General features: G+C 36.1%; 1 protein-coding gene across 6 annotated transcripts in view; it reads left to right on the plus strand.

Annotated features, from left to right (window-relative positions):
* LOC135195644 (uncharacterized) overlaps positions 1-22,500 on the plus strand; it is a 144,542-nt gene that overhangs the window by 51,542 nt on the left and 70,500 nt on the right. For 3 of the 6 annotated variants that reach the window (XM_064222014.1, XM_064222015.1, XM_064222010.1), the window contains exon 2: positions 21,426-21,456. The exons of 1 other annotated variant lie outside the window; for it this stretch is intronic. Coding sequence is in view for 3 of the 5 variants with exons in the window: in XM_064222010.1 (XP_064078080.1) it covers positions 21,454-21,456 (3 nt within the window). In the remaining 2 variants the exon portion in view is untranslated. Of the gene's footprint in view, positions 1-12,583; positions 12,630-21,410; positions 21,457-22,500 lie in introns of those variants that run through there. 2 more of the 6 variants (XM_064222013.1, XM_064222012.1) reach the window with 2 other exon arrangements.

The raw sequence follows: 22,500 nt of genomic DNA on the forward strand, positions 1-22,500 counted from the left end.
TATATATATATATCTATATATATCTATATATTATATATATATATATATATATATTATATATATATATATATATCTATATATATGTGTGTGTATATACAAATTGTGTGTAATGCAACGATTTAATAGAGGAATTATTTACCGTTTACATTCCTGCCTTCCAAGACAAATATATGTAAAGCAGGTAGTTGCTTCACACAGTTAGGGCCTGCTGTCTTGAGAAAAATTCCAGAGCATGTTATGAGTAATATGTTCCACTTCTTGGAACAGGTAATTTTTGGGTTTGAATTCTTAGCGGCGACGAATACGGTTGTTATGTAAATATTTCGTGATTTCGTAAGTGAATAGAGAAAGACTACATATGTGTAAATGTATCTTTATATATGCGCTTGTATATATATATATATGTGTGTGTGTGTGTACTTGAATGTGCATAAATATATATATAAATATATATGTGTGTGTGCGGGTGTGTGTATGTTTGTATGTACTATATATATATATATATATATATATATATATATATATATATATATATATATATATAAAACCAGTAATTGTACATGAAACATCCTTTATTTAGTTACGGCTACCAGTTTCGCAGAATGAAAAATTGATTTAGTGATTTTTCAATTTTTTTTCTTTCTGTATTTTTGTTGTCAGGCCTGATGACGGAGACAGATACTCCGAAATCGGTGGTCTTAAAGGATGTTTTCTCTCTCTCTCTCTCTCTCTCTCTCTCTCTCTCTCTATATATATATATATATATATATATATATATATATATATATATTTGTATATATATACATATATATATATATATATATATATATATATATATATATATAGTATATATAACATATATATGTGTGTGAGTGTGTGTGTATATATATATAATATATATATATATATATATATATATATATATATATATATATATATATAGATATATATGTATACTGACAGACATAGCGCTGGTTTGCATGTTATGTTTAGATTTGAAATCCTTTTGTAGTTGCACATATACAATCCTGATATCATTTATACACACACACACACACACACACACACGCTCACACAAACACACGCGAACGCACGTGCAAGTAAGTGTATTTGGCTATCTAATTACTTTAGCATGTCATAGATAGTGTACCTGGTAGAAGAAGCCAGAACCTAGTGGGTAGTACTACTTCCGCCCGCCGAGAAAACGAGTTCTGGAGGTGTCAAATTTCCACTTCACTCGGACTCACTTCTTTCTGCCTTTTCCGTCACCAAGCAACCCTAAATCGTGTTCTAAAGTCCTATCAGAGCGAAACCATTCGTGTGCGTGTCAGGTAGATATTGCAGATTGAAGGTGAATAAAAAAAATAAAAAATAAAACTGTTTAGGGGTAGTAGAATAGCGAGTGCCCGGGTTGACGGTGAAATGCTTTTCTCTCATTCAATTACCCGGTCCGATGACACGCATTCCTGAACGAACCCAAGGCCACTGTGTATTCATTCATCCTGAAAAAGGTAGAATGTTGTATGACTGTACCCAGAGAGAGAGAGAGAGAGAGAGAGAGAGAGAGAGAGAGAGAGAGAGAGAGAGAGAGAGAGAGAGGTCAAGATTTTATCAATTACACGCGGCCGCACAGCTAATCAGTTTTCGACCGACAAAACATATAGTTGTGCGGTATAATCAACTTGTCAATTAACCAGCTCTTCGTTTATCCCGGTGAATAATAGCAGAGAGTCAGGGCGAAAAATAGGTAGCCAGAGGCCCGCTGTTGGTATATTAAATGAAACCAAATTCATCAGGAAGCATAAACATCTTTAACGAGCCCGTTTGAATGACCATCGGCTCGTTGCAAAAGAATCCATTATGGTTTTACTAGTGTCGAGGAAGGAAGGAAAGTGTGATCGCGTGTTATTTAGATGTTATTATCGTGGAAAGTCTATTTGCATTTGGTGACAGCTGCACGATATGTTTATGGAAATGCCCCGAGAACACATTGTTTGGATGACACTCGGTTAGATTATGATTGATATGTTAGTGAATGAAAAGTTTTTAGTCGGAGAGGGTATACGAATGGGTGACAGGTTTGATACACTTGCGTATCTAATGGGGGGTGGGGCGACACTTAGACACGTGCCCCCCATGAAAAATAATGACAAAATAATATTGAAGATTTAGATAACATAAATGAGAAATATAAAACTGGGAAAAAATATAAATTGTTTATAGAAATGTTAGTAAAATGTTGAGAAAAAATAAGAACAATAATAATAAAAATAATCTTATTGGTAATAATAATGAATTCGGTATTTCCTGATAGAACAAGCGATTGCTGTCCTTTTCATAATTTCTATTTATTTGAATGATGAATGATATATTGAAGAAAATATATTATACTATGATACAACAGATAAATATATATATATATATATATATATATATCAATTCAAGCTACAAATGTCCTTTAATATCTAAATTCACTTTACCTCCCAAATGATATATTTTCATATATGTACCGAAGGGGAATTTTTTAATTGATAATAATTTCGTCCCCCCATGGGATCGAACCACCGTCCAAGTGGACGGGGACTAAATCAGGACAGTCAGTGACGCTATCCAATCAGCCAACAGAGACGCTATAAGTTCATATCGATTCTGACCTTACAAATCATCCTCGATCTGGATGCTTTCGTAATTAGAATCGATATGGAACCCCGTCTACCATGTTGGCCAATTCGAGCGTTTGACAGCACGTAGCCTTTTGTTATGAATAATTATCACATCGAACCGTGTGTGTGTGTATGTTATGTATGTATGGTATGTATGTAGTATGTAATAATGAATTGTTGGTGCCCGCCTGATGAAGTTTTTCCATTTTTGTGGATCTGCTAGTGGATGATATATATATATATATATTATATATATATATATATATATTATATATATATATACCATAATATATATGTATATATATATATATATATATATATATATATATATATATAAGCTGGATCTGCAGAATGAGCTACATCAAGTAAGTTGATGGTCTAAAAGTCAGCAAGAAAGTGTGGGATTCATGGCACATTGAATGACTGTTCTAGTGTTGGAAGTATCATAAAGCATTTGATTTGTGCATTATGATGTTCGGGGACGGTTCATGTGCCGCAAGCTTTTAGAATCGCGAAATCATTGAAAGGATTTTTTACACATTGATGTCAATATTGCAGTATTTGGGATTAATGACATCCACTGGTGACACAAGTTTCTTTGCAATCTCTTCGTTTAAAAGTGAGTTTGCTTTAAACAAACAAACAAACACACACACTCATTTATATACGTATATATATATATATATATATATATATATATATATATATATTTACATATATTTATGATATATATATATATATATATATAAACATATATATATATATATATATATATATATATATATATATATATATATATATATATATATATAATATATACATATATTATATATATATATATATATATATATATATATATATATATATATATATATATATACACGTATATTGTGTGTGTGTTATCTTTAGTGATTTTTATATAGTTTGTACTGTATTTTTTTGTAGTTATATTTGCGCTTTTGCAAATAAAACGTCTGAAATATCCGGTCCTTCTTTCCTAGACTTTTGAGTGATTTCAGATGTATTCTCATTTCATGCTACTTTATCGGCGCAAGTTTGCTTGTTTATCGTAAATCGTTTATTGCGTTTGCTTTTCTGTGCACGTTATTGTCTGTTTGCCTTCATGTTTTTGTTCTGCCGCTTCAAGTTCATGCCTGTGTTGTTATTCTTTGTCTTTGCCCTGTGTACGATGACGTCATTTTCTCCGAAGTGAACCTGGCAGATCCGTTTGGCATTGGTTTCCATTATAGATCTCTGAAGGAGAGTCATTCTCTTTATTCTTTTGTGCATTTAATGATCTTTAACCTTTTCATGACGAACTCTCCATCTTTTTTTAAAGTTTCGGGTCAGTAAGTTATCTGTAAATTACATATTGAATATCTATCATGACGCAGAGTTCACTGCATTCCTAGCAAATTCCCGAGACGTATACGGGTATTACACAGTGACGCCAACCGCTCTAGCCCTACGCCCCCTGCAGGAGACGAGGTATTACCCTACATCACTGAAAATGACCCAACATTCTGCGGCTATGATAACGAATAAATCTTTAAATAATGTTTCTATGCATTATCATGATTACTAATAACCATATTGATCAAAACAGGCCTTGTTACAATTGAAAATATTGACCTGATTTCTTGGGATTTTGCTCAAATTACCCTACGCGTAGGGTAATTACACTACGATTGGCAACACTGGTATTACACACGCCCCGGTTTTATTTATTTTTTTTTTTTTGCCATTTCCCTAGGTTAGGTTCGTTCAAACTAGCTTAAATGTAATTTGGGTGTGGGAAACATAATGAGATTGTTTGCTAGAAGACTATATTGTTAGTTTTTAATAAAGTATGACGTCCCGCTTTTGCAGGGAAGGTTCGGCATGTCGAATGCCTTTAGCAAACGTGTGATGAATTAATCGTCTATTGATATACTATAGGTGACCGATGTTTGCCTTTATCACGGAGAACTGCTTGCATATTGTAAGAGTCGGATATTTTTATTGACTTGTTTGTTTCATTGTACCGATAATCGATATACTCAGGATTTTGCAACGTATTGTTTAAACAAAAGCTTTACTGAGCTGCTTTTATTTTCCAAGAAGCCAGTCATCCTTCTGAAGTAATCTTGAGTGGAGAATATGGCTTCTCATGCCCATTCATACCGCTCATTTCTTGTGTGTAATTTTAATGTTATTTTTCTTAGGCACGATTTCTGGGTTGATTTTAAATTTTGTATTTTTAGTTCTTGTAATTGATTCCCCTTTTCTTTAACTCTGGTGGACACGTTTCTTCAACGACGATATTCCATGTGCTGAGAGAGAGAGAGAGAGAGAGAGAGAGAGAGAGAGAGAGAGAGAGAGAGAGAGAGAGAGAGAGAGAGAGAGAGAGAGGTATAGTGCCTAAAATCCATATCCTATTGATATCAAAGAAACTAACCGCTTGCAGATATGCTTTTATCGACAGGACAAGGATTCATATTTAATTTATGTGTTAGTTTCATCTTAAGATGCTAACTGCAGTGTCTGTGTCCATTTTGAATATTAAAAAGCCATTGACGCAAACTCCGTCGTTTCGTAGTTACCTCTGCTCAGGAGATTTAGGTTTTATTTCTCCGTCGGTCAGCGAGATTAGCCACAAAAGTTATTTTTGGATTTTTCCGAAAACCTTATTAAAGGTGGGTATCAGACTGGTAACCAGTGCTGGGATTTTGGTTGAGGTAAGGAAGTGATTTTTGGGGAGAGGTGCCGCTATCTTGCTGGCTTTTGCTCATTTATCTGAACCAGGATTCGGAAACAGGAAGTCTTGGATCCAAACAATTAATCGTCGTTGATCAATGGAAATATGGGCTTACGAGAGTTTGTTTTTCATGTACTTACTGATGTTTTTATTTCGAAACCCACAGTTGTTTTTTCTTGACAAATAAGCAATGACTTACTAATGTTATGATTGAGGAAATGAATGAGTGTACAGCCTGGCTGCCGATAGCTCTGAAAATATAGTAACGCAACACTCACTAATGAGGTATACACAGAGAGAGAGAGAGGAACTGGAAGTATACTGGAAGAGCAACAAGTCACAGGACGAAAAATCAGAAGGATAACAAGAAATGTTTAGTTTTGGTCTTTAACCACCAGTTTCGGTGTTTTAGTACTAGTTTTTTTGTTTAAGGACTACTTTCGGTCTTTTCTCACCAGGTTTTAGCTATTATTTTCTGATTTTGCCCGAATTTCTGAGCAAAATTGTGATTAACGCAAGTAGAGTGTGGTTAGTTTAAAAGTTAGGTTAGGTTTAGTTGTGTTTTATGGAGAAAGACTCTCGCTGAGATACTTTGAAATGTGTTGTGAACTGAATGTTGGACTAAAAACGAAAAGATCACTTTCAAAAGAAACGTTCGATGTTCGTAACACGATTAGAAAAGTATATCTTAGTTTAACCAGACCATCGAGCTGATTAGATATTTTGACGTGGGATCCAAAGCACATTACTACATCGAAAATTCAATTTCTAATCACCGGAAAGAAATTTCTCTGACTCCAGATTGGCAGAGCGGGGAATGTAACTCAGGATTACCGAATCGGTAGGCGAGCACGTTACCCACTCGTCCAACGAGGAACTAGCACGATGAAGCCCTGTCCACACGGTCGAGCTTTGCCCGACGAACTGTGTTCGTTGTGACGTCAAAAGCGGGGAAAGTCAGAACTTTTCCCGCTGTATCTGCACTTCTGATGTCACATCGAGCACAGTTCGTTGGGCAAAGCTCGTTCATGTCGACCGGGCCTTAGAGCTCTTCAAATCAGAAGTAGGTACAATAGCAGATGTGTAGGGTATGTGAAACAGATTAATGACCTCATCAGGGGTTCTCAAACTTTCTAACTCTAGGACCCCATTATGAAGTTTCAAATTTTCTATCGACCCCCTAGACTAGCATATAATAATTTGAAAAAAAGCAATGTCAGAATCAATTTGAGTAGTATTAGTTTAGTACTTGACATTCAGTATTATAAAAAAAAAAAGAGTAACATCTAGTAAGAAAATATGTTTGGAACTTTAGATGTACGATTATATGTAACTTAATTCTCCGAAACGTTAGTTATTCATCGACCCCATTTTGACCCCCTGACTATTCATAGACACCCTTGGATGGCCCTATTGACCCCTGGGGGTCGATATCGACCACTTTGAGAACCCCTGCTTTAAGGTGAGCATACAGACGGGAAAGACATGAGTTATGAAAGAGGAAGTGCTAAGTAGAAGAACAATCGATGGATAGATGAGACTAAAATGGCTGAATGAGTTTGTTGCAACAATGGGAAGGCCACAAAACAATTAGCCCAGCGTAATATGCAAAGTTGTGATGAGATGATAAACAAACAAGACCTTGGGAATGGTTATGGTGATGTGTAACAGGAGTTTTGATTACAAATCTGACAAAATGAAGGACTGAAGATGATGGGAGACATTTGATATTAGTCGGAACGAAAGATTTATATCCATTTGAATAAAATGGAGACATATTTATCTTTCATCGATTTCCGTTTACTTTGCTCTGAACTACTGGTGGAAAGAGAGATGCAAAAGTTCTAGGGTTGCAGATGAAGGCATTCGCAAACTATCTGGGCTTACACTGAACTACATTGGGCCAAGAAAAAAACAGATAAAGGGCAATAATTGTACGTGTTGATGATGAACACAGACACACACATATATATATTATTTGATGTGTATATCTATATATATATATATATATATATATATATATATATATATATATATATATATATATATACATATTGTGATTGTGTTAATCGTTAGTGATATAACTGTAAATTCTAAGGAAGTTGCTAATAATAATAATAATAATGATAATATTAATGATTTTAACATATTTTTCTGTGAGTAAAGCGGTTGCAGTCTTGCATATTCAGCTGCTAACTGTCTTTTCTAGTTTTAAACTTGGATTGAACAGTGACAGATTTCTTCCACAATTCACCGTGACATTTGCTGACTTTTCGGTTCTGTGTCGCTTTTAGCTCCTCGTCTGGAGGTATATTTTCGAACGCGATTAAAAGTTCAGATACTATCGATCCTGGATCTCGCCTTTGAGGCAACGAGACAGCATTCAGAAATATCTTTTATTTTAGCCGTTTCTTTTACTAGTAGATTCACATCAACCGTGCATTTGATGCCTAGGCCATTCCCTTACGTCGCTCATCCTGATTGGCTGTTGATAAGCCAGTCACAGGCCTGAAAACTCTCAGTCTCTCGAGAGTGTTCACATAGGCAGGATCTATGTCCCACCTCTTCTGAGATATACGCCTTTCAAACGTATACCTCAGGAGAGGTGGAACATACGTCCTGCCTATGTGAACTCTCTAGAGAGACTGAGAGTTTCCAGCCCTGTGACTGGCTTATCAACAGCCAATCAGGAGTGTCGTAAGGGACGGACCTACACATCAGATGTACGGTTGATGTGAATCTACTATAAACGTGGAACATGTACAATATGGATGAGTTACGTGCTTTGAACAATGGTGTTGTGAACTTGAAATTTTTTCATTTAACATCTACAAAATTTGCCTTTTGGGGGAGTCTTATGTCTTCGCGGTTGTGAGCTTGGATGGCGATTATTTTTTTTTTTAGCAGCGTACTTATATTGTCAATTAACATTATCACTATTTAGGAGATAACCATAGGGGGCCATTGATTTGAAAAACCAGCTTCCGAAGAATATGGTGCTCATTTGAAACACGTAACAGAAAGTAGTGGAAAATACAGAAAGAAGAGAGCAGTTATTACATATGAAAAAAAAAAAGATCACAATTTTTGAAAGTAAATTGTATTTTTCCTAACTATACAAACCTGAGGTCCTTTACATAAGGAATTACTTTCTTTATGTAAAGGACCGAGGGTTTGTATATCGTGTAGGAACAAATAAATAAAAACGCACTTGAACGATTAAGATCACAGACCCCTCAAACAGAAGGACTAGTGACTCACGCTCTGAGGTTCCTGGCCGCCTTTTACACATTTTCTTTACAAGGAGAAATGACTTTTGGAAGCTCACAAAATGCCATTCATTAACTCTTCTTCTACATAGTTCCACGTTTCCAGGAAAATATTAGTATATGCCTTAGTTAACGATACATAGAACACTAATATACAATGACCATCAAAACTAAGTATTTTTCTTCTCTAAAAGAAAACTATTGAGATCTTCAAAACTACTGAGGCTAGAGGGCTGCAAAGTGGTATGTTGATCATCCACCCTCAAATCATCAAACATACCAACTTGCAGCCCTCTAGCCTGAAAATTTCATGGGCCGTGGCTGAGAGTTTCATACTGCATTACACGCTATACAGAGCTTTGGTGCATTTTTACCAGTTTGTTTCATCGCCAAGAACACTGTTATGGTTAGTTCCACTGTGACTGATACACTTGTACGAAGTGTAATATTTTCCCTTTGTACAAATTTTAAGTTATTATAAGACACGATATTAGAGGCTTTTTTTCCCCCAGTGATTTCTTCCGTAACTTAAAACTTCGTTCACTTTGGTGACCAATGGCACCTACGCACTTACCGGGTATAGCGTAGTTTTTCAATACCCTAATACTCTTAAAAAGAAAATTATCAAAAACAGTTGCAGAAAACCAAACACCGATGTTGGAGTCTATGTTATAGGATGTAGAAATTGTGAAAAATGCTATATTGGTGAAAGCGGTCGTTCCCTGGACCAGAGGAAACGTGAACACATTGCATCTTGCCGTTTGGGTAACGTTTACGGCGCCATTGCCAAGCATACTTGGGCTTCTGATCATGCCATCGACTTCAAGGGAGGAAAAGTTATATATGAAAGTGCAGATAGGACCACTAGGAGAATTCTGGAAGGGGCTCTCATCACTGAATGACACCTTTGAGGGAAATACTGGAATAATGAACAATTTACTTTTGAGTGAGGAAATTTGCAAAAATGCCAGAATTAAAAATTCAGAAATGTGTACAGCCTTCTTCACTCAGATAATGTAGATAACCATCCTTCGCCCGTTCCAGAATCTGAACGGCTAACGACCCTCAAGATGTCATTCGGGAAGAAGACCGGCGCTTTGTCCCGCCTCGAAGATCACAGAGAATTGTGGAAAGGAATACGACCCAGTGACTTGTTCGCAAATTTTAACCTTGTTTATTTATTTATTTTTTGTTTGTTTATTTGGATTTCTTCACCAATGCTGTCTCTTATTTAGTTAGTGATCAAGTCCACAGGAGGATGAACGAAAGCTTTAATCTTTGTAAATATTTCCACAAATATATTTCATCTGGATAAACAAGGATATTACTGTGGATCCTTCTATTGATTTCTTAGAAGCACGATACGGTGTTTTATATATTGCATATATATATATATATATATATATATATATATATATATATATATATATATATATATATATATATATATAAATACTTGATGTGCCTCATACATCTTTCATCTTTCCTCATTTCCAGCGGACATGTGATATTTTCGTCTTTCCCCCATGGCCACAAAAACTCTCGTAAAGATTAATGAGCGCCCTTTGGTAATGGCCATAAACGATTGTTAGAGCCCTCCCTGCCTCTTCATGACCTCTGTTTGGAAGAGGCTTGTTATATCGAGTATAGTATACGTGTATATAAATATATATATGCTATATACACACATATATATATATATATATATATATATATATATATATATAATATATATATATATGTGTGTGTGTGTGTGTGTGTGTGTGTGTGTGTATGTATGTATGTAGTGTGTGTGTGCTACGAAATATTCTGAATGACTGAACTCAGTATGTTTTGAAAGTGCAATTAATAAAGGAAATAAGTGAAACTGATATTGGAGTTACAAATTAAGCATCCAAATGGAAAATGGATTATTTGATGACATATGACAAAAAGCTTTGAAATACAACGAAATGCTAAATAGAAGGGGCAAAAATAAATAAATAAATAAATAAATAAATAAATAAATAAATAAATAAACGATTGAATCGTTACTAGTTGAATGATGTATAAAGAGGAAACTTCTTCGAATGAAGCGCATTTTTCATTCTGTTGAATGTTTCTTACAGAATGAAGACTGCACTCCACAGCAAGATGATATCTGTTACATTCGGACCACAAATCTCCTTCGGAAACGACGACTGTGGCAAGATTCTCAGTTTTAAAGTCAAACTGAAAATGAACACTACTCCTGATCCCAAATGACTCCAGAATTAAGGAAATGTTGACGGTCTCCTTGTTGGAGAACCATCTCCTGTCGAAGTCGTGGATCTTTTCTCGTGGTTGTTTTCAAGGTATATATAGAAAACCCTTATTCTATATACCTTGGTTGTTTCTATCTTGATTTGGTCTCCGCAATCCCACCCACTCCAGCTGTCATGACGATAACCGCCAGTAATATTGGAATAGGTGCGATAGCATTTGGCTCTGAAAAAACCAACTAGCAACGCCTTTTTGTCGAAGATGATCTGTTTAAAAGGTACCTTCATGAAGAAGGCTTTGTTATCCCTGAAGAAGATTCAAATTTTCAAGCTTTTCCTCCGATCTCTGCAGTTTACCCTACGTTTCTGCAACTAGTACTACTCTAGATTTGATGACGACAACCAACGCAACTTTAAATATGGCGTTTATGTCACTGAAACTTTCCGCAGTCACCCATCCAAGTATTGAACAGACGTAGCAATACTAGACGGAGGAACACTGTACGTATCTCTGCCTGTTCGTAAGCAGACAATTTTAAAGGGAAAAGTGTAGCAGCTAGAATCCTGACCAATCAGTCAATCACTTTCTGCGGCAACCCAGGGGATGCTTGGCCCTTCTTCGAAATCTCGCCACAAATGTCTGTCCCGTGTCAGTCCCTCCGGATCGTCCCAACAGTCTTCTTCCAATTCCGCCGTTCTCAAAAAAAGATAAATTTCGACCGGTTACGTCTTGATCAATTTTAGTCAATCTACCGTGAATTGAGGCCTATGTGCATAGGTTCTGGACAGTATTAACTGGAAGGCACTGAAGCATGAAGTAATTGTTTTTTTAAATTCTGCTAGAGAATCAAGTAATCAAGCAGAGGACGTTAGGTAACATTCCCCACGGACAATGTTCCTGCAATGTTTAATTTGACAAACAAATGGAACACGCTATTGTTGTTTTGAGTGTAGGTCCAGCTCATATAAATGTAGTTGCTGTGAGGCTTTTTTCCGTAGCAATAAAACAAACTTATATGACAAAAAACGCATATCAATTACATAAGAAAGATTACGTAAGTGGAACTACTGGAAAAATACGATAAGTTCAGTCCCAGAGGCGCACTAGAAATGAAATGTTACGATTAGCGGAATTGTTCTTTAGATAAAAAGGAATTGCGTAATTTAGAATAAAGTCCAACAATTTCCAGAGACGTCGAAAAAGTTCTTTCATCTTCCGGGGTTATTCCAGAAAGCCTGTGTTAGGTAGTCTAGGCCACCATAAATAGTTATCATATATTTATGTCAACTTTAGCGTTTTTATTGGGTTTCATATGACGCACTGAAAACGCCGAGAAAAAATAGATCTTATTTTTACATTCATACCTAATATAGCCGTTGAATATGTCAAGGACACGAATGACCAACCAGAAAACAAAATGACAGATATAATTGCCAAAAAACAGTCAGACCTCCGAACGGATAAAAGTAAATGTCAACAGTTTTTTTGTTATTCAAATTTAATCTGCATGGTGTTTCAAGTCGGTATGCCCATCCCGCTAAAGTTGTTGGACGCAATGAGGTACTGCGTCAAAGCGAATTTCTCTACGGCTAAAACTCTCTCTCTCTCTCTCTCTCTCTCTCTCTCTCTCTCTCTAGATCGTCTGTGGTGTCTGAAAGGTCCCGGCTAGGAGGGTGCCTATCGATCAAGTTCTAAATATACCGAAGCAGAAATATCAAGGTAAATGTCATTAAGTTCGGCCAGATATTGCCATGAAGGATCTCGGATCTGGAAAGGCGTCTTCCAAAAGGTAATCTCTAACATGCCCTCTACAGCACGGATGCTCCAGTACATATACAAGCGTAGTATTTAATTTCAAGTTAGGGCGTTGTCTTTGGGGCGTGAGGCTAGCAGCCTCATCCCCGGAATCCCTTCTTAAAGTAGGACGACGCCCCATGAAGTCAGATCCTTTAAGGAAATACGACGGGTTATGAAAAGAGAGAGTAGTATATATATATATATATATATATATATATATATATATATATATATATATATATAAACTGGGCTTTAGATACGTTCCGTTAGTTTAAATTATCACTGTTTACCTAAGCAAAGATGTCAGTATGCACCTTATAGCTGTTTACTTGTAGTAGGTACCAGCCGTATTTAAATTTCAAAAATACTTGCTGAAACCAAAGGGGGGAATCTTATAGTAAGACCCTACCTGAGAGGAAAAATACTTTTCCCCTTTATTAGAAGATGGCAATAGATAGCCAAACCATTCTAGCTTTTCAGCGAGTCGTTAAGAATCGGATTGCTACCCGCAAACTCGTTTTCTTGGCCACACTAGACCCTGATACTCAATTCCAGCCTGGCGGGCCTGTGGTCAATAGGCCGGGAGTGATTCCCACGCGGAATCGGAGCGCTGCACCACTCAGCCTCAGTGCCTACTCTTGCTGACCGCACTTTCCAAAGGTCTCTGTTGCTGATACGTTGCAGCTAGCACGGGAGCAGACATAGGTATGGGGGTAGCAGTATCACCAAAAGATATGATATATATATATATATATATATATATATATATATATATATATATATATATATATATATATATATATATATATATATATAGTGTATGTGTGTGTGTGCGCGCGCATTTATAGGCCAAATGGCATTGCTATTAAGAATATTTTCATCCGTATGTTGCGCAAGACTTCAAGTATTTGCAGAATCCTTGTTTTCGTGGATCCCCCGTGAATGCTAATAATGCCTGGCATTGCATAACGGATGAATAATTAACGTAGCAATCTTGAGTGCGTCAAGCACAGCCAAGAGGTTCAACTTCACTTAAAAAGGCCAAAGTTGAAGAATCTTTTCCATGTAACTGCATATTTGCAGCGCACGTTCGAAATTATGTACACAAGAAAGTGTGCTAAATGTAATGAAATTTCAACAAAAGAGAACATTCATTCCAACTTCAGCCCTCATTCACCGTGACGAATGAAAGCGCGACTCCCTCAAATCGAAGAAACGTAAAATATTCATCCTAATTTCTGGTAAATTGTCCTTTGCCGAATCTTTATGGCGTCCCTTGGGAAAGCCCGTTGCTATTTTTAGTAAATTCCTCCACCAAATTACATGATGCAATTAGCGACGGTGCGATATCGATTACAGAAATGTACCCTTTTTATCATCGCAAAGCGCCCCACTTTGTTTGCTCGGGTGTGTATGTTACGGACCTAACACACAGTTGAGCGCCTCAGTGGCGTGGTCGGTATGGTGTTGGCGCACCACCTCGGCCATTCCACTGAGGTGTCAGAGAGGTGTATTTGTGGTGATAAAAGTTCACTCTCGAAGTGGTTCGGAAGTCACGTAAATCCGTTGGTCTCGTTGCTGAATAACCACTGGTTCCATGCAACGTAAAAACACCATACAAACAAACAAACAAACAATAACACAGAGTTGGAAGCAAGTCTATATAAATGTATCATATGCAAACTTACAGGCGCTTTTGCGCTCGCAGAATTTTGTATTATTATTTTTTTGCTTATAAATCGTTACCCTAAGCAAGGAATGGGGCCTAAGAAAGGCCAAACAAACAATCAGTCTTTCTGTGACAAATAAACCACCAATGACTTCTGTTCTGCAATTCGTTTTTCCCTCCTTTAAATTTCCTCCCAAGATTTCTGTAAAGTAAGTCCTAGTCACCAATCTGTCCTCCTTTATTCTTTCTGCATGTTCAAACCACCTCAAAACTCTTTGCCGTCCGTCTGATAAATATCCATCTTTTTAACTGGATCTATTCTGTATCTTTAGAGACTTCATCCTTGCAAGATTTGCTCGTTCGTATATGAATTGCATTTCATCGGTTTTCATTTCATTTCATCTGTTTTATTCCAGTTCAGTAGCCACAATCTTTCCACTGAAGCAGTTTTCCCCACAGCGTCCATTCAACCAATTCAACCAAATTTTACTGTATTAGCAGCAACTCCACCCCTGAGATTCGCCTTTTCTTTTCATCTTCTTACTGTCATCCGTGACATTTATTTACAAATGATAAATTTGTCAGCCATGTCCATTGTTGCATCAGCTGTCACAAACAGATGATATGTATGTTTGAGCTAATGTATGATTTCATTCTATTGAATTTACTTAAAGGGTGGCCATTGTCAAAGGATATCATATACATTACCGGCGATCTACCTTCTGCAAAGTTCAGGGGACGCTCTTTTTTATATATTTGTTATGTTTTTGAGCAGCTGCATTTAATCAAAATGAAGAATGGAGAAACTGAACAAGAACTGGAGGACGATGGCACAATAGAAGGAAGGACCAATATAGAACATCAGAACCGAAGAGGTTAAGAGGGCCCTCGGGTGGATGAAAACTGGTTAAACCCCAGGATGGTCCTGAATAACAATCGACTGAACAAACTCATTCGTAAAGCTTGTTATCCATGAGCTCAATACAGCATATGAAAGACAGATAAAGGAAGAGATAAGACCGCAAGAGTGGGAGGAGGATCTTACTGTAATGGTATACAAGGTCAAAGGTATGCATTGTTGTTTGGAAACTGTAAAGGTGCTGGAGGAAAGGTTATAGAAAATTAAGATCGGTAATTGTCAGCTGGAATGTATGTCAGAGGTCAGAAATGGAGCAGTCTTTATAATGAGGGAACTACGAGAAAAGTACCACGCACAGTGGAAGGGATTATACTATGACAATTATATTCTTATTATTCTCTTTTGGCTTTTTTTTCTGGTTATTTTTGTGCCCAGGGAAAAGAAAGGTAAAAATAAGGCATGCAGTGCCCCACACAGAAGTCGCAGCAACCATGAAATAAAAGTTCAGTATCGCTGCAACTTTCTGTCGTAATTTAAAGGATCTCTTTCACATTTAGACAGAAAATATTTGACAGAAAGGGTTTCTCTGTGTAGGAGACCAGTCTTGATTGTCGTGTAGGAGACGTCATTGCCTCAATAGGCTTATATGTTGATAAGGATGTTAAAGTTAATTTGGCAAGATTAATGTCCTCCTTATTTATTTCTTTGTTTACTACCTTTGCAAACGGAATATGTGTGTGGGTGTGTGTGTGTTAATATCATAACTCGAGAAGGGATTACTGGATATGGATGAGGGCTTGGGTAAACATTTACTTGTTTCGTTTGTATAGGTCCCAGGAGGAAGTAGTCATTTATCTGGAATTTAATTAAGCTCTCTCTCTCTCTCTCTCTCTCTCTCAAATAAGAGAGGAACTCGCACGAGTTACTGCCTTTATTGCTCACAGCTGGGCGCACTGTAGACATCCCATAGGGTCTTCGTGACTTACCTCCCGCCCCCCTCCCCCAACCATGCACCTCCATCGTTCACACCTTTTTCTTTTCATGCTTATCCGTTTCCCACCTAGCTGTTTGACTTCTCTAGCTTAATTTTTTTTAAGTTTCTCACCTCTTATGCAGTCCACTCATACGGGTATTCTGGATAAACTACTTCATCACCACAACATATTTTATTCTGTTTCTGTCATTCATTTACTCCTTCATAATGCATGACCTGTGGAACTAGATTCAAGGTCATTAGGAAACAGGGGATGGGGTCATAGTTGTCTTTACGGTATTGGGGCCAAACCCCCTTTTTCGTGTCCTTTCCCCCCCCTCCCCCGTTGATGATCGTCATGTCAGTTCCTCGTTGGACGAGTGGTTTACGTGGTCGCCCACCGATTCGGTAGTCCCGGGTTCGATTCCCCTCTCTGCCAACGTGGAGTCAGAGGAGTTTGTTTCTGTGATTAGAAATTCATTTCTCGATAAAATGTGGTTCAGATCCCACAATGAGCAGTAGGTCCCATTTCTAGGTAACCAATTGGTTCCTATGGCCAAAATATCTAATCCTTCGGGCCAACCCTAGGAGAGCTGTTAATCACCTCTGTGGTCTGGTTAAACTTGAGATATACTTAACTTTTGATGGTCATCTTTATATCAGTAGACGGTCAGTTGTTTTCTTCTTTTGACGGAAGAGGATTGGCCTCAGATGCCATTACTCCACGAGAATGTATTCCTCTCCCCCTTGATGTACCATCTCATTATAGTGTCTATTATATTAATGTTGATGGGCTATGTGAACCGTATGAAATTAGAGTGTTTTCCTACAAAAATAATTATAATTAATCGTTGATTTTACTGAATATTATCAATATATATATATATATATATATATATATATATATATATATTTATATATAAAAATATATTAATAAAACCAGTTTTAATGAATGCCTTCAGTTTTTGGTGATACTTAAATAAATAACAGGGTCATATATATATATATATATATATATATATATATATATATATATATATATATATATATATATATCAGTGAGGAAAAGGACATAAAGACTTGCTAAAAGGGTCAATTTATTCCCGACGTTTCGTAATGTCTTCATTACATTTTCGAGGGCTGTACAAAATAGATAGCATAAAATAAATTACAATAAAGCTAAGAATTTTAAATATAAAAGTTGCACAATGATTACAAACTTAAAATATTAAAAAGACTAAAAGGACACCTTTAAAAACAAAAAACGTAAAATAACAGGACAAAAATTATTAAAATAAGTAAAAAAACAAATAAAACACGAAAAAAATGAAAATTAATAAGAAATATTCAAGTAAAGTAAAACTGGACCAACCTATTCAGCGGCAATGCCAAGACTGGAGATAAAAGGAAGAAACTAAGAGAGGTACAGTGTGCCAGCAGAGGTTTGGCTGTTTTCGAATGATTTCTAATATGTAAAACATCCATTGAAAACAAGGACTTTACAATTGTAGGACAAGCTTCCAACTGCCACGATTTGACAATCTTAGAATCGTTAATGATCAAACGACTCGTCCCCTTGTTAAACAGCCAAACCTCTGCTGGCACACTGTACCTCTCTTAGTTTCTTCCTTTTATCTCCAGTCTTGGCATTGCCGCTGAATAGGTTGGTCCAGTTTTACTTTACTTGAATATTTCTTATTAATTTTCATTTTTTTCGTGTTTTATTTGTTTTTTTACTTATTTTAATAATTTTTGTCCTGTTTAGTTTACGTTTTTTGTTTTTAAAGGTGTCCTTTTAGTTTTTTTAATATTTTAAGTTTGTAATCATTTTGCAACTTTTATATTTAAAATTCTTAGCTTTATTGTAATTTATTTTATGCTATCTATTTTGTACAGCCCTCGAAAATGTAATGAAGACATTACGAAACGTCGGGAATAAATTGACCCTTTTAGCAAGTCTTTATGTCCTTCTCCTCATTGATGCATATCCGGCTGTGGCCACCGCTGTTTGGATATACTATATATATATGTGTGTGTGTGTGTGTGTTTGTGTACTTCTGCACCTTTGTTTTACCTATTATTATTATTGTACTGAATTAACCACTGAGAATTTCTCTGTGAATTATTATTGTTATTATTATTATTATTGCAACACAAAGTTTCAATCCAAGGTATCTCCGCAGCGATGTTACTCCCTACCGTTTAGAAGCAAGACTATTCTTATGTTGTTCACGTCCGTTTGACCTGTTTATGCACCAACTGCCCATATTACATTTCAAATCACGAACTGGCCCTAAATGTAAGTCGTTAACGGCTTGTATTTAATTGGTATGCGGCAGATCTCGGACTTTGCCTTTGTGGTTACCGGCATTTAAAAAAAAATTCTTTTGCTTTACAGTCGACCCAGAGCTGGAAGATGAACAGAATAACAATGTCGTAACGCAACCCTTTGCTAAATACGAGTGTGTTTTTATCAGGCGTAGCTGTGAAGTTTTTTAATGACTCAGATGACAACCGTTGTTGTTCGTTTAAACTTAAATTGGCCCAAGCTTGAAAATGACGAACCACAAGACTGTTTTGTTTTTCCTTCTTGTCCTTATTATTATTTCGCAGTAACTCCTGCTAATGCTGTTTTTCATTTGCCCTTAGTTTTATGTATAAATGAAATGAAAACTATCGTTGTTCTTGTATTCTTCAACTGTCCCTAAGCTTGACAATGATGACGCACACGACGATGTTGCTCTTCCCCTTTTGTCCTTATTATTATTATTATTATTATTATTATTATTATTATTATTATTATTATTATTATTATTATTATTATTATTATTATTATTATTATTATTTTGTAGTAAATTTTGCTAGTGTTGTTTTTAACGTACCGGAGCTTGAGTTGTAAATGAAATGACAACTGTTGTTGTTTGCATAAACTTAAATTTTCCCTAAACTTGACAATAACGTCGCCCAAGACAATGTGGTTCTTCCTTTCTTGTCCATGTCATTATTCTGCTGTAAGCTGTGTTGGGAGTCGTATACTGGCACGTTCTGTGCCTATGTGGGTCAAACAGATGTTTCAGTGGTTCTCAGGGTTACAGATACGATATATACAGGTGCTAGCAAATGTTCTATTTAGCACATGTGTTATTCCCTCTGGTCCTGCGAGTGTTTACGTGTCAAACTGGCGTAGGTGTCCTTGCGTTCTCCTGTGTGCCATTCTAAATACTCGCTCTTAATTAATGCAATGGCCTCTGTACCTGAATATGGAGTTAGTGTCGTACGAATACTGATGTGGCCTTCCTTGTGTCCAAATGGGAACTGAATTGCAGTATGTCCCAGCTTCTTCTTCTTCTTATTATTATGATTTTTTTATTATTATTTGCGTTGTAGGGTCTGCATGCCGGATATTTGTGTATGCTGGAAACAGACCTTCTTTGAAAGAAAGGTCTGTTTCCAGCAATACACAAAAAATATCCGGTATTATTATTATTATTATTATTATTATTATATTATTATTATTATTTTATTATTATTATTATTATTATTATTATTGTTGTTGTTGTTGTTGTTGTTGTTGTTGTTGTTGTTGATTCTGTTGCAGAAACGCAATAGACAGGGCCGAAAATTTATGAAAATAATCCCCAAAAACAGAAATGAGCACATTATTTTGGAACAAGAAAAGCTAAACAACAGAAAACGACGCTTAAAAATAATAGGACGAAGAATTATGAGCTTAGTCAGTAAATCAAAATACATAAACATCACAGGGTGGCATTTATAACTAAGAGCCACAAAGCACGTAACTAATATACAGAAAAGACGTGATCAGAACCAGCGATTTAAATTTTGAAGAAATACATATATAAATAAAACGACGTGACCTGAATCAGTGACACTGCTTGAAAAACTAGCTGGAGAAGGACCGAGTGATGCCAGGATTGCGATTCTGCTTTGGGGATTTGGCAATGGGGATCGGCTGATGAAGTTAAGGAGCAGGGGAACACACACACACACACCATATATATATGTATATATATATATATATATATATATATATATATATATATATATATATATATATATATATGAAGAACAAAGTGACAGCCACGAAAGAATATTGAAACACTGGAGATGCTAAGTTACTCTCATCTTATTGCCAAGACATGTTCACAGCAACTGATAATAAGACGAAAGTACTTAGCATCTCCAGTGTTTCAATATTCCATATCTTCGTGATTCAAAATCAAACACTCACACACGCACACACACACACACTATATATATATATATATATATATATATATATATATATATATATATAATATACATATAATATATATATATATATATATATATATATATATATGTATGTATCATTGAATCACGAAAATTTGAAACGTGACGAACGTATGAATTAAGGCAAAAGCAACGAGGAAAAGTGAAACAATGGAGTACCGCTGCAAGGCCTTTCGATTCTCGTCCTTTACAATCCAGTCTGCTTAGTAAAGGACGAGAGTTGAAAGGCCTTGCAGCGATACTCCATTGTTTCACTTTGCGTCGTGGCTTTTGCCTTTATTCATATACGTATATATAAGTATGTATAAATGTATTTGTACTTGGATATTTCCTCTAATGCTACACGTATTCAGAATTTTCGTACCGTCCTTTGAATTTATTTACTTCAATCCATGGTCTTTGGGACGGGAAATTTAAGGATACCCCGATTGCCGCAGGTACAAATGTGGCCTGAGGAAGTCTTTTGTTTCCTTGTATCAACGTGGGGGGTTTTGATCGTGTATTTTATTTTATTTTCATCTTTATTCTATATATATATCGGTACTTTTATTGCATTTCCCCTTTTGGGGAGAAATCCTGTCATTTTCTGTCTGTGTATGTGGAATAGCAGTGGTGTATTAAGGCAGAGGTATTACGGTAACGGAGCAAATAGTTTTCAAAGTGGTATTATGGTCTCTTATTGTATCATAATATGATCTTCATCCATCACACATCTCCTCGTTAAAACAAAAGACACTCGTCGCAATATTTAATCAGTCAGTCGTTGCTCTCCAGTGTTTACATTACGTATACTGAATTGCATTATGAAATATTTGACGTATTACAAATAACACCGTTAAGATATTAAAGTATATTCTAAAATATCTCATTGTATGAGTTCTTTGTGTACTGCCCTTAATAAAGCTCTAGTTCTTTTCATTTCAGAACAACGCAGTAGATACCGTTCAGCTCTATGGTAAATACAAACTTTCCTTTTATTGTTGTATCATTATTGAGAATAAGTTTGATTAAACTTTGATTTATAATGTGAATCTCTCTCTCTCTCTCTCTCCTCTCTCTCTCTCTCTCTCTCTCTCTCTCTCTCTCTCTCTCTCTCTCTCTCTCTCTCTCTCTCTCCTGATTATGTTCTTTGTTCTCAGTAGGTATATTCTGCATACTTATTATGCTTATTGCCCTTCCACTTTAAATCACTGTTCTGCATCTGTATAACGAGTTTACCTATGTCGTTTTTTTTAAAGAAACTTGTGTAGTAGTGCAAATTTTTGGTTAAACTTACTTTTTAAAATTCTAAGTGTTGTAAGGCCAGTTTTTAATCTCCATGATATAATTAATCAAAGAAACTCCATTTCTGAATCTCTTTTATCTACTGTTTCCTTATGCATGTCTAGGTTCGCCGTATCAAGTGTACTATCAGTGATTCATTCCATGATGAAAGGTCTTTTGGATTGAATTAAATATAGAATTTAGGCCAGAGGCCAACACTGGGACTTATGAGGTCATTCGGCGATGAAACGTAAATTAACAGTAAAAGGTTTGAAAGGTGTAACAGGAAGAAAACATCGCAGTTGCACTATGAATGAATTGTTAGGAGAGGATGGAAAGTAAGATGACAGAAAGAGAATACGAAAAGAGATACAGTAAAAGGAACGAAAGTGGTTGCAGCTAGGGGCCGAAGGCACGCTGCAAAGAACCTTAAGTAATTCCTACAGTGTACCGCATGAGGTGCATTGACGGCACTACCCTCCTACGGGGGAAAGGTCTTTTTAGAGGCAAATATGATTTATCGTCACACAAAAAGGACCCCCTCCCTTTAGCGAAAAAATGGACGTCGCGAGAGTTACGTTAGCTATCATGAAACTGCTCCAATGAAACTTGATTGCCCTTTAGAACTCCGAATAGAAGCCTAATTGGATGGGTCGAGGATGACGTCAGATATTTTTATTTGTATAACGCGAACCATACATAGGCCTAACGGAGAGTGAAGTTCCCATGAAGATAA

The sequence above is a fragment of the Macrobrachium nipponense genome, chromosome 16, assembly GCF_015104395.2.
Source record: "Macrobrachium nipponense isolate FS-2020 chromosome 16, ASM1510439v2, whole genome shotgun sequence".
Lineage (NCBI taxonomy): Eukaryota > Metazoa > Arthropoda > Malacostraca > Decapoda > Palaemonidae > Macrobrachium > Macrobrachium nipponense.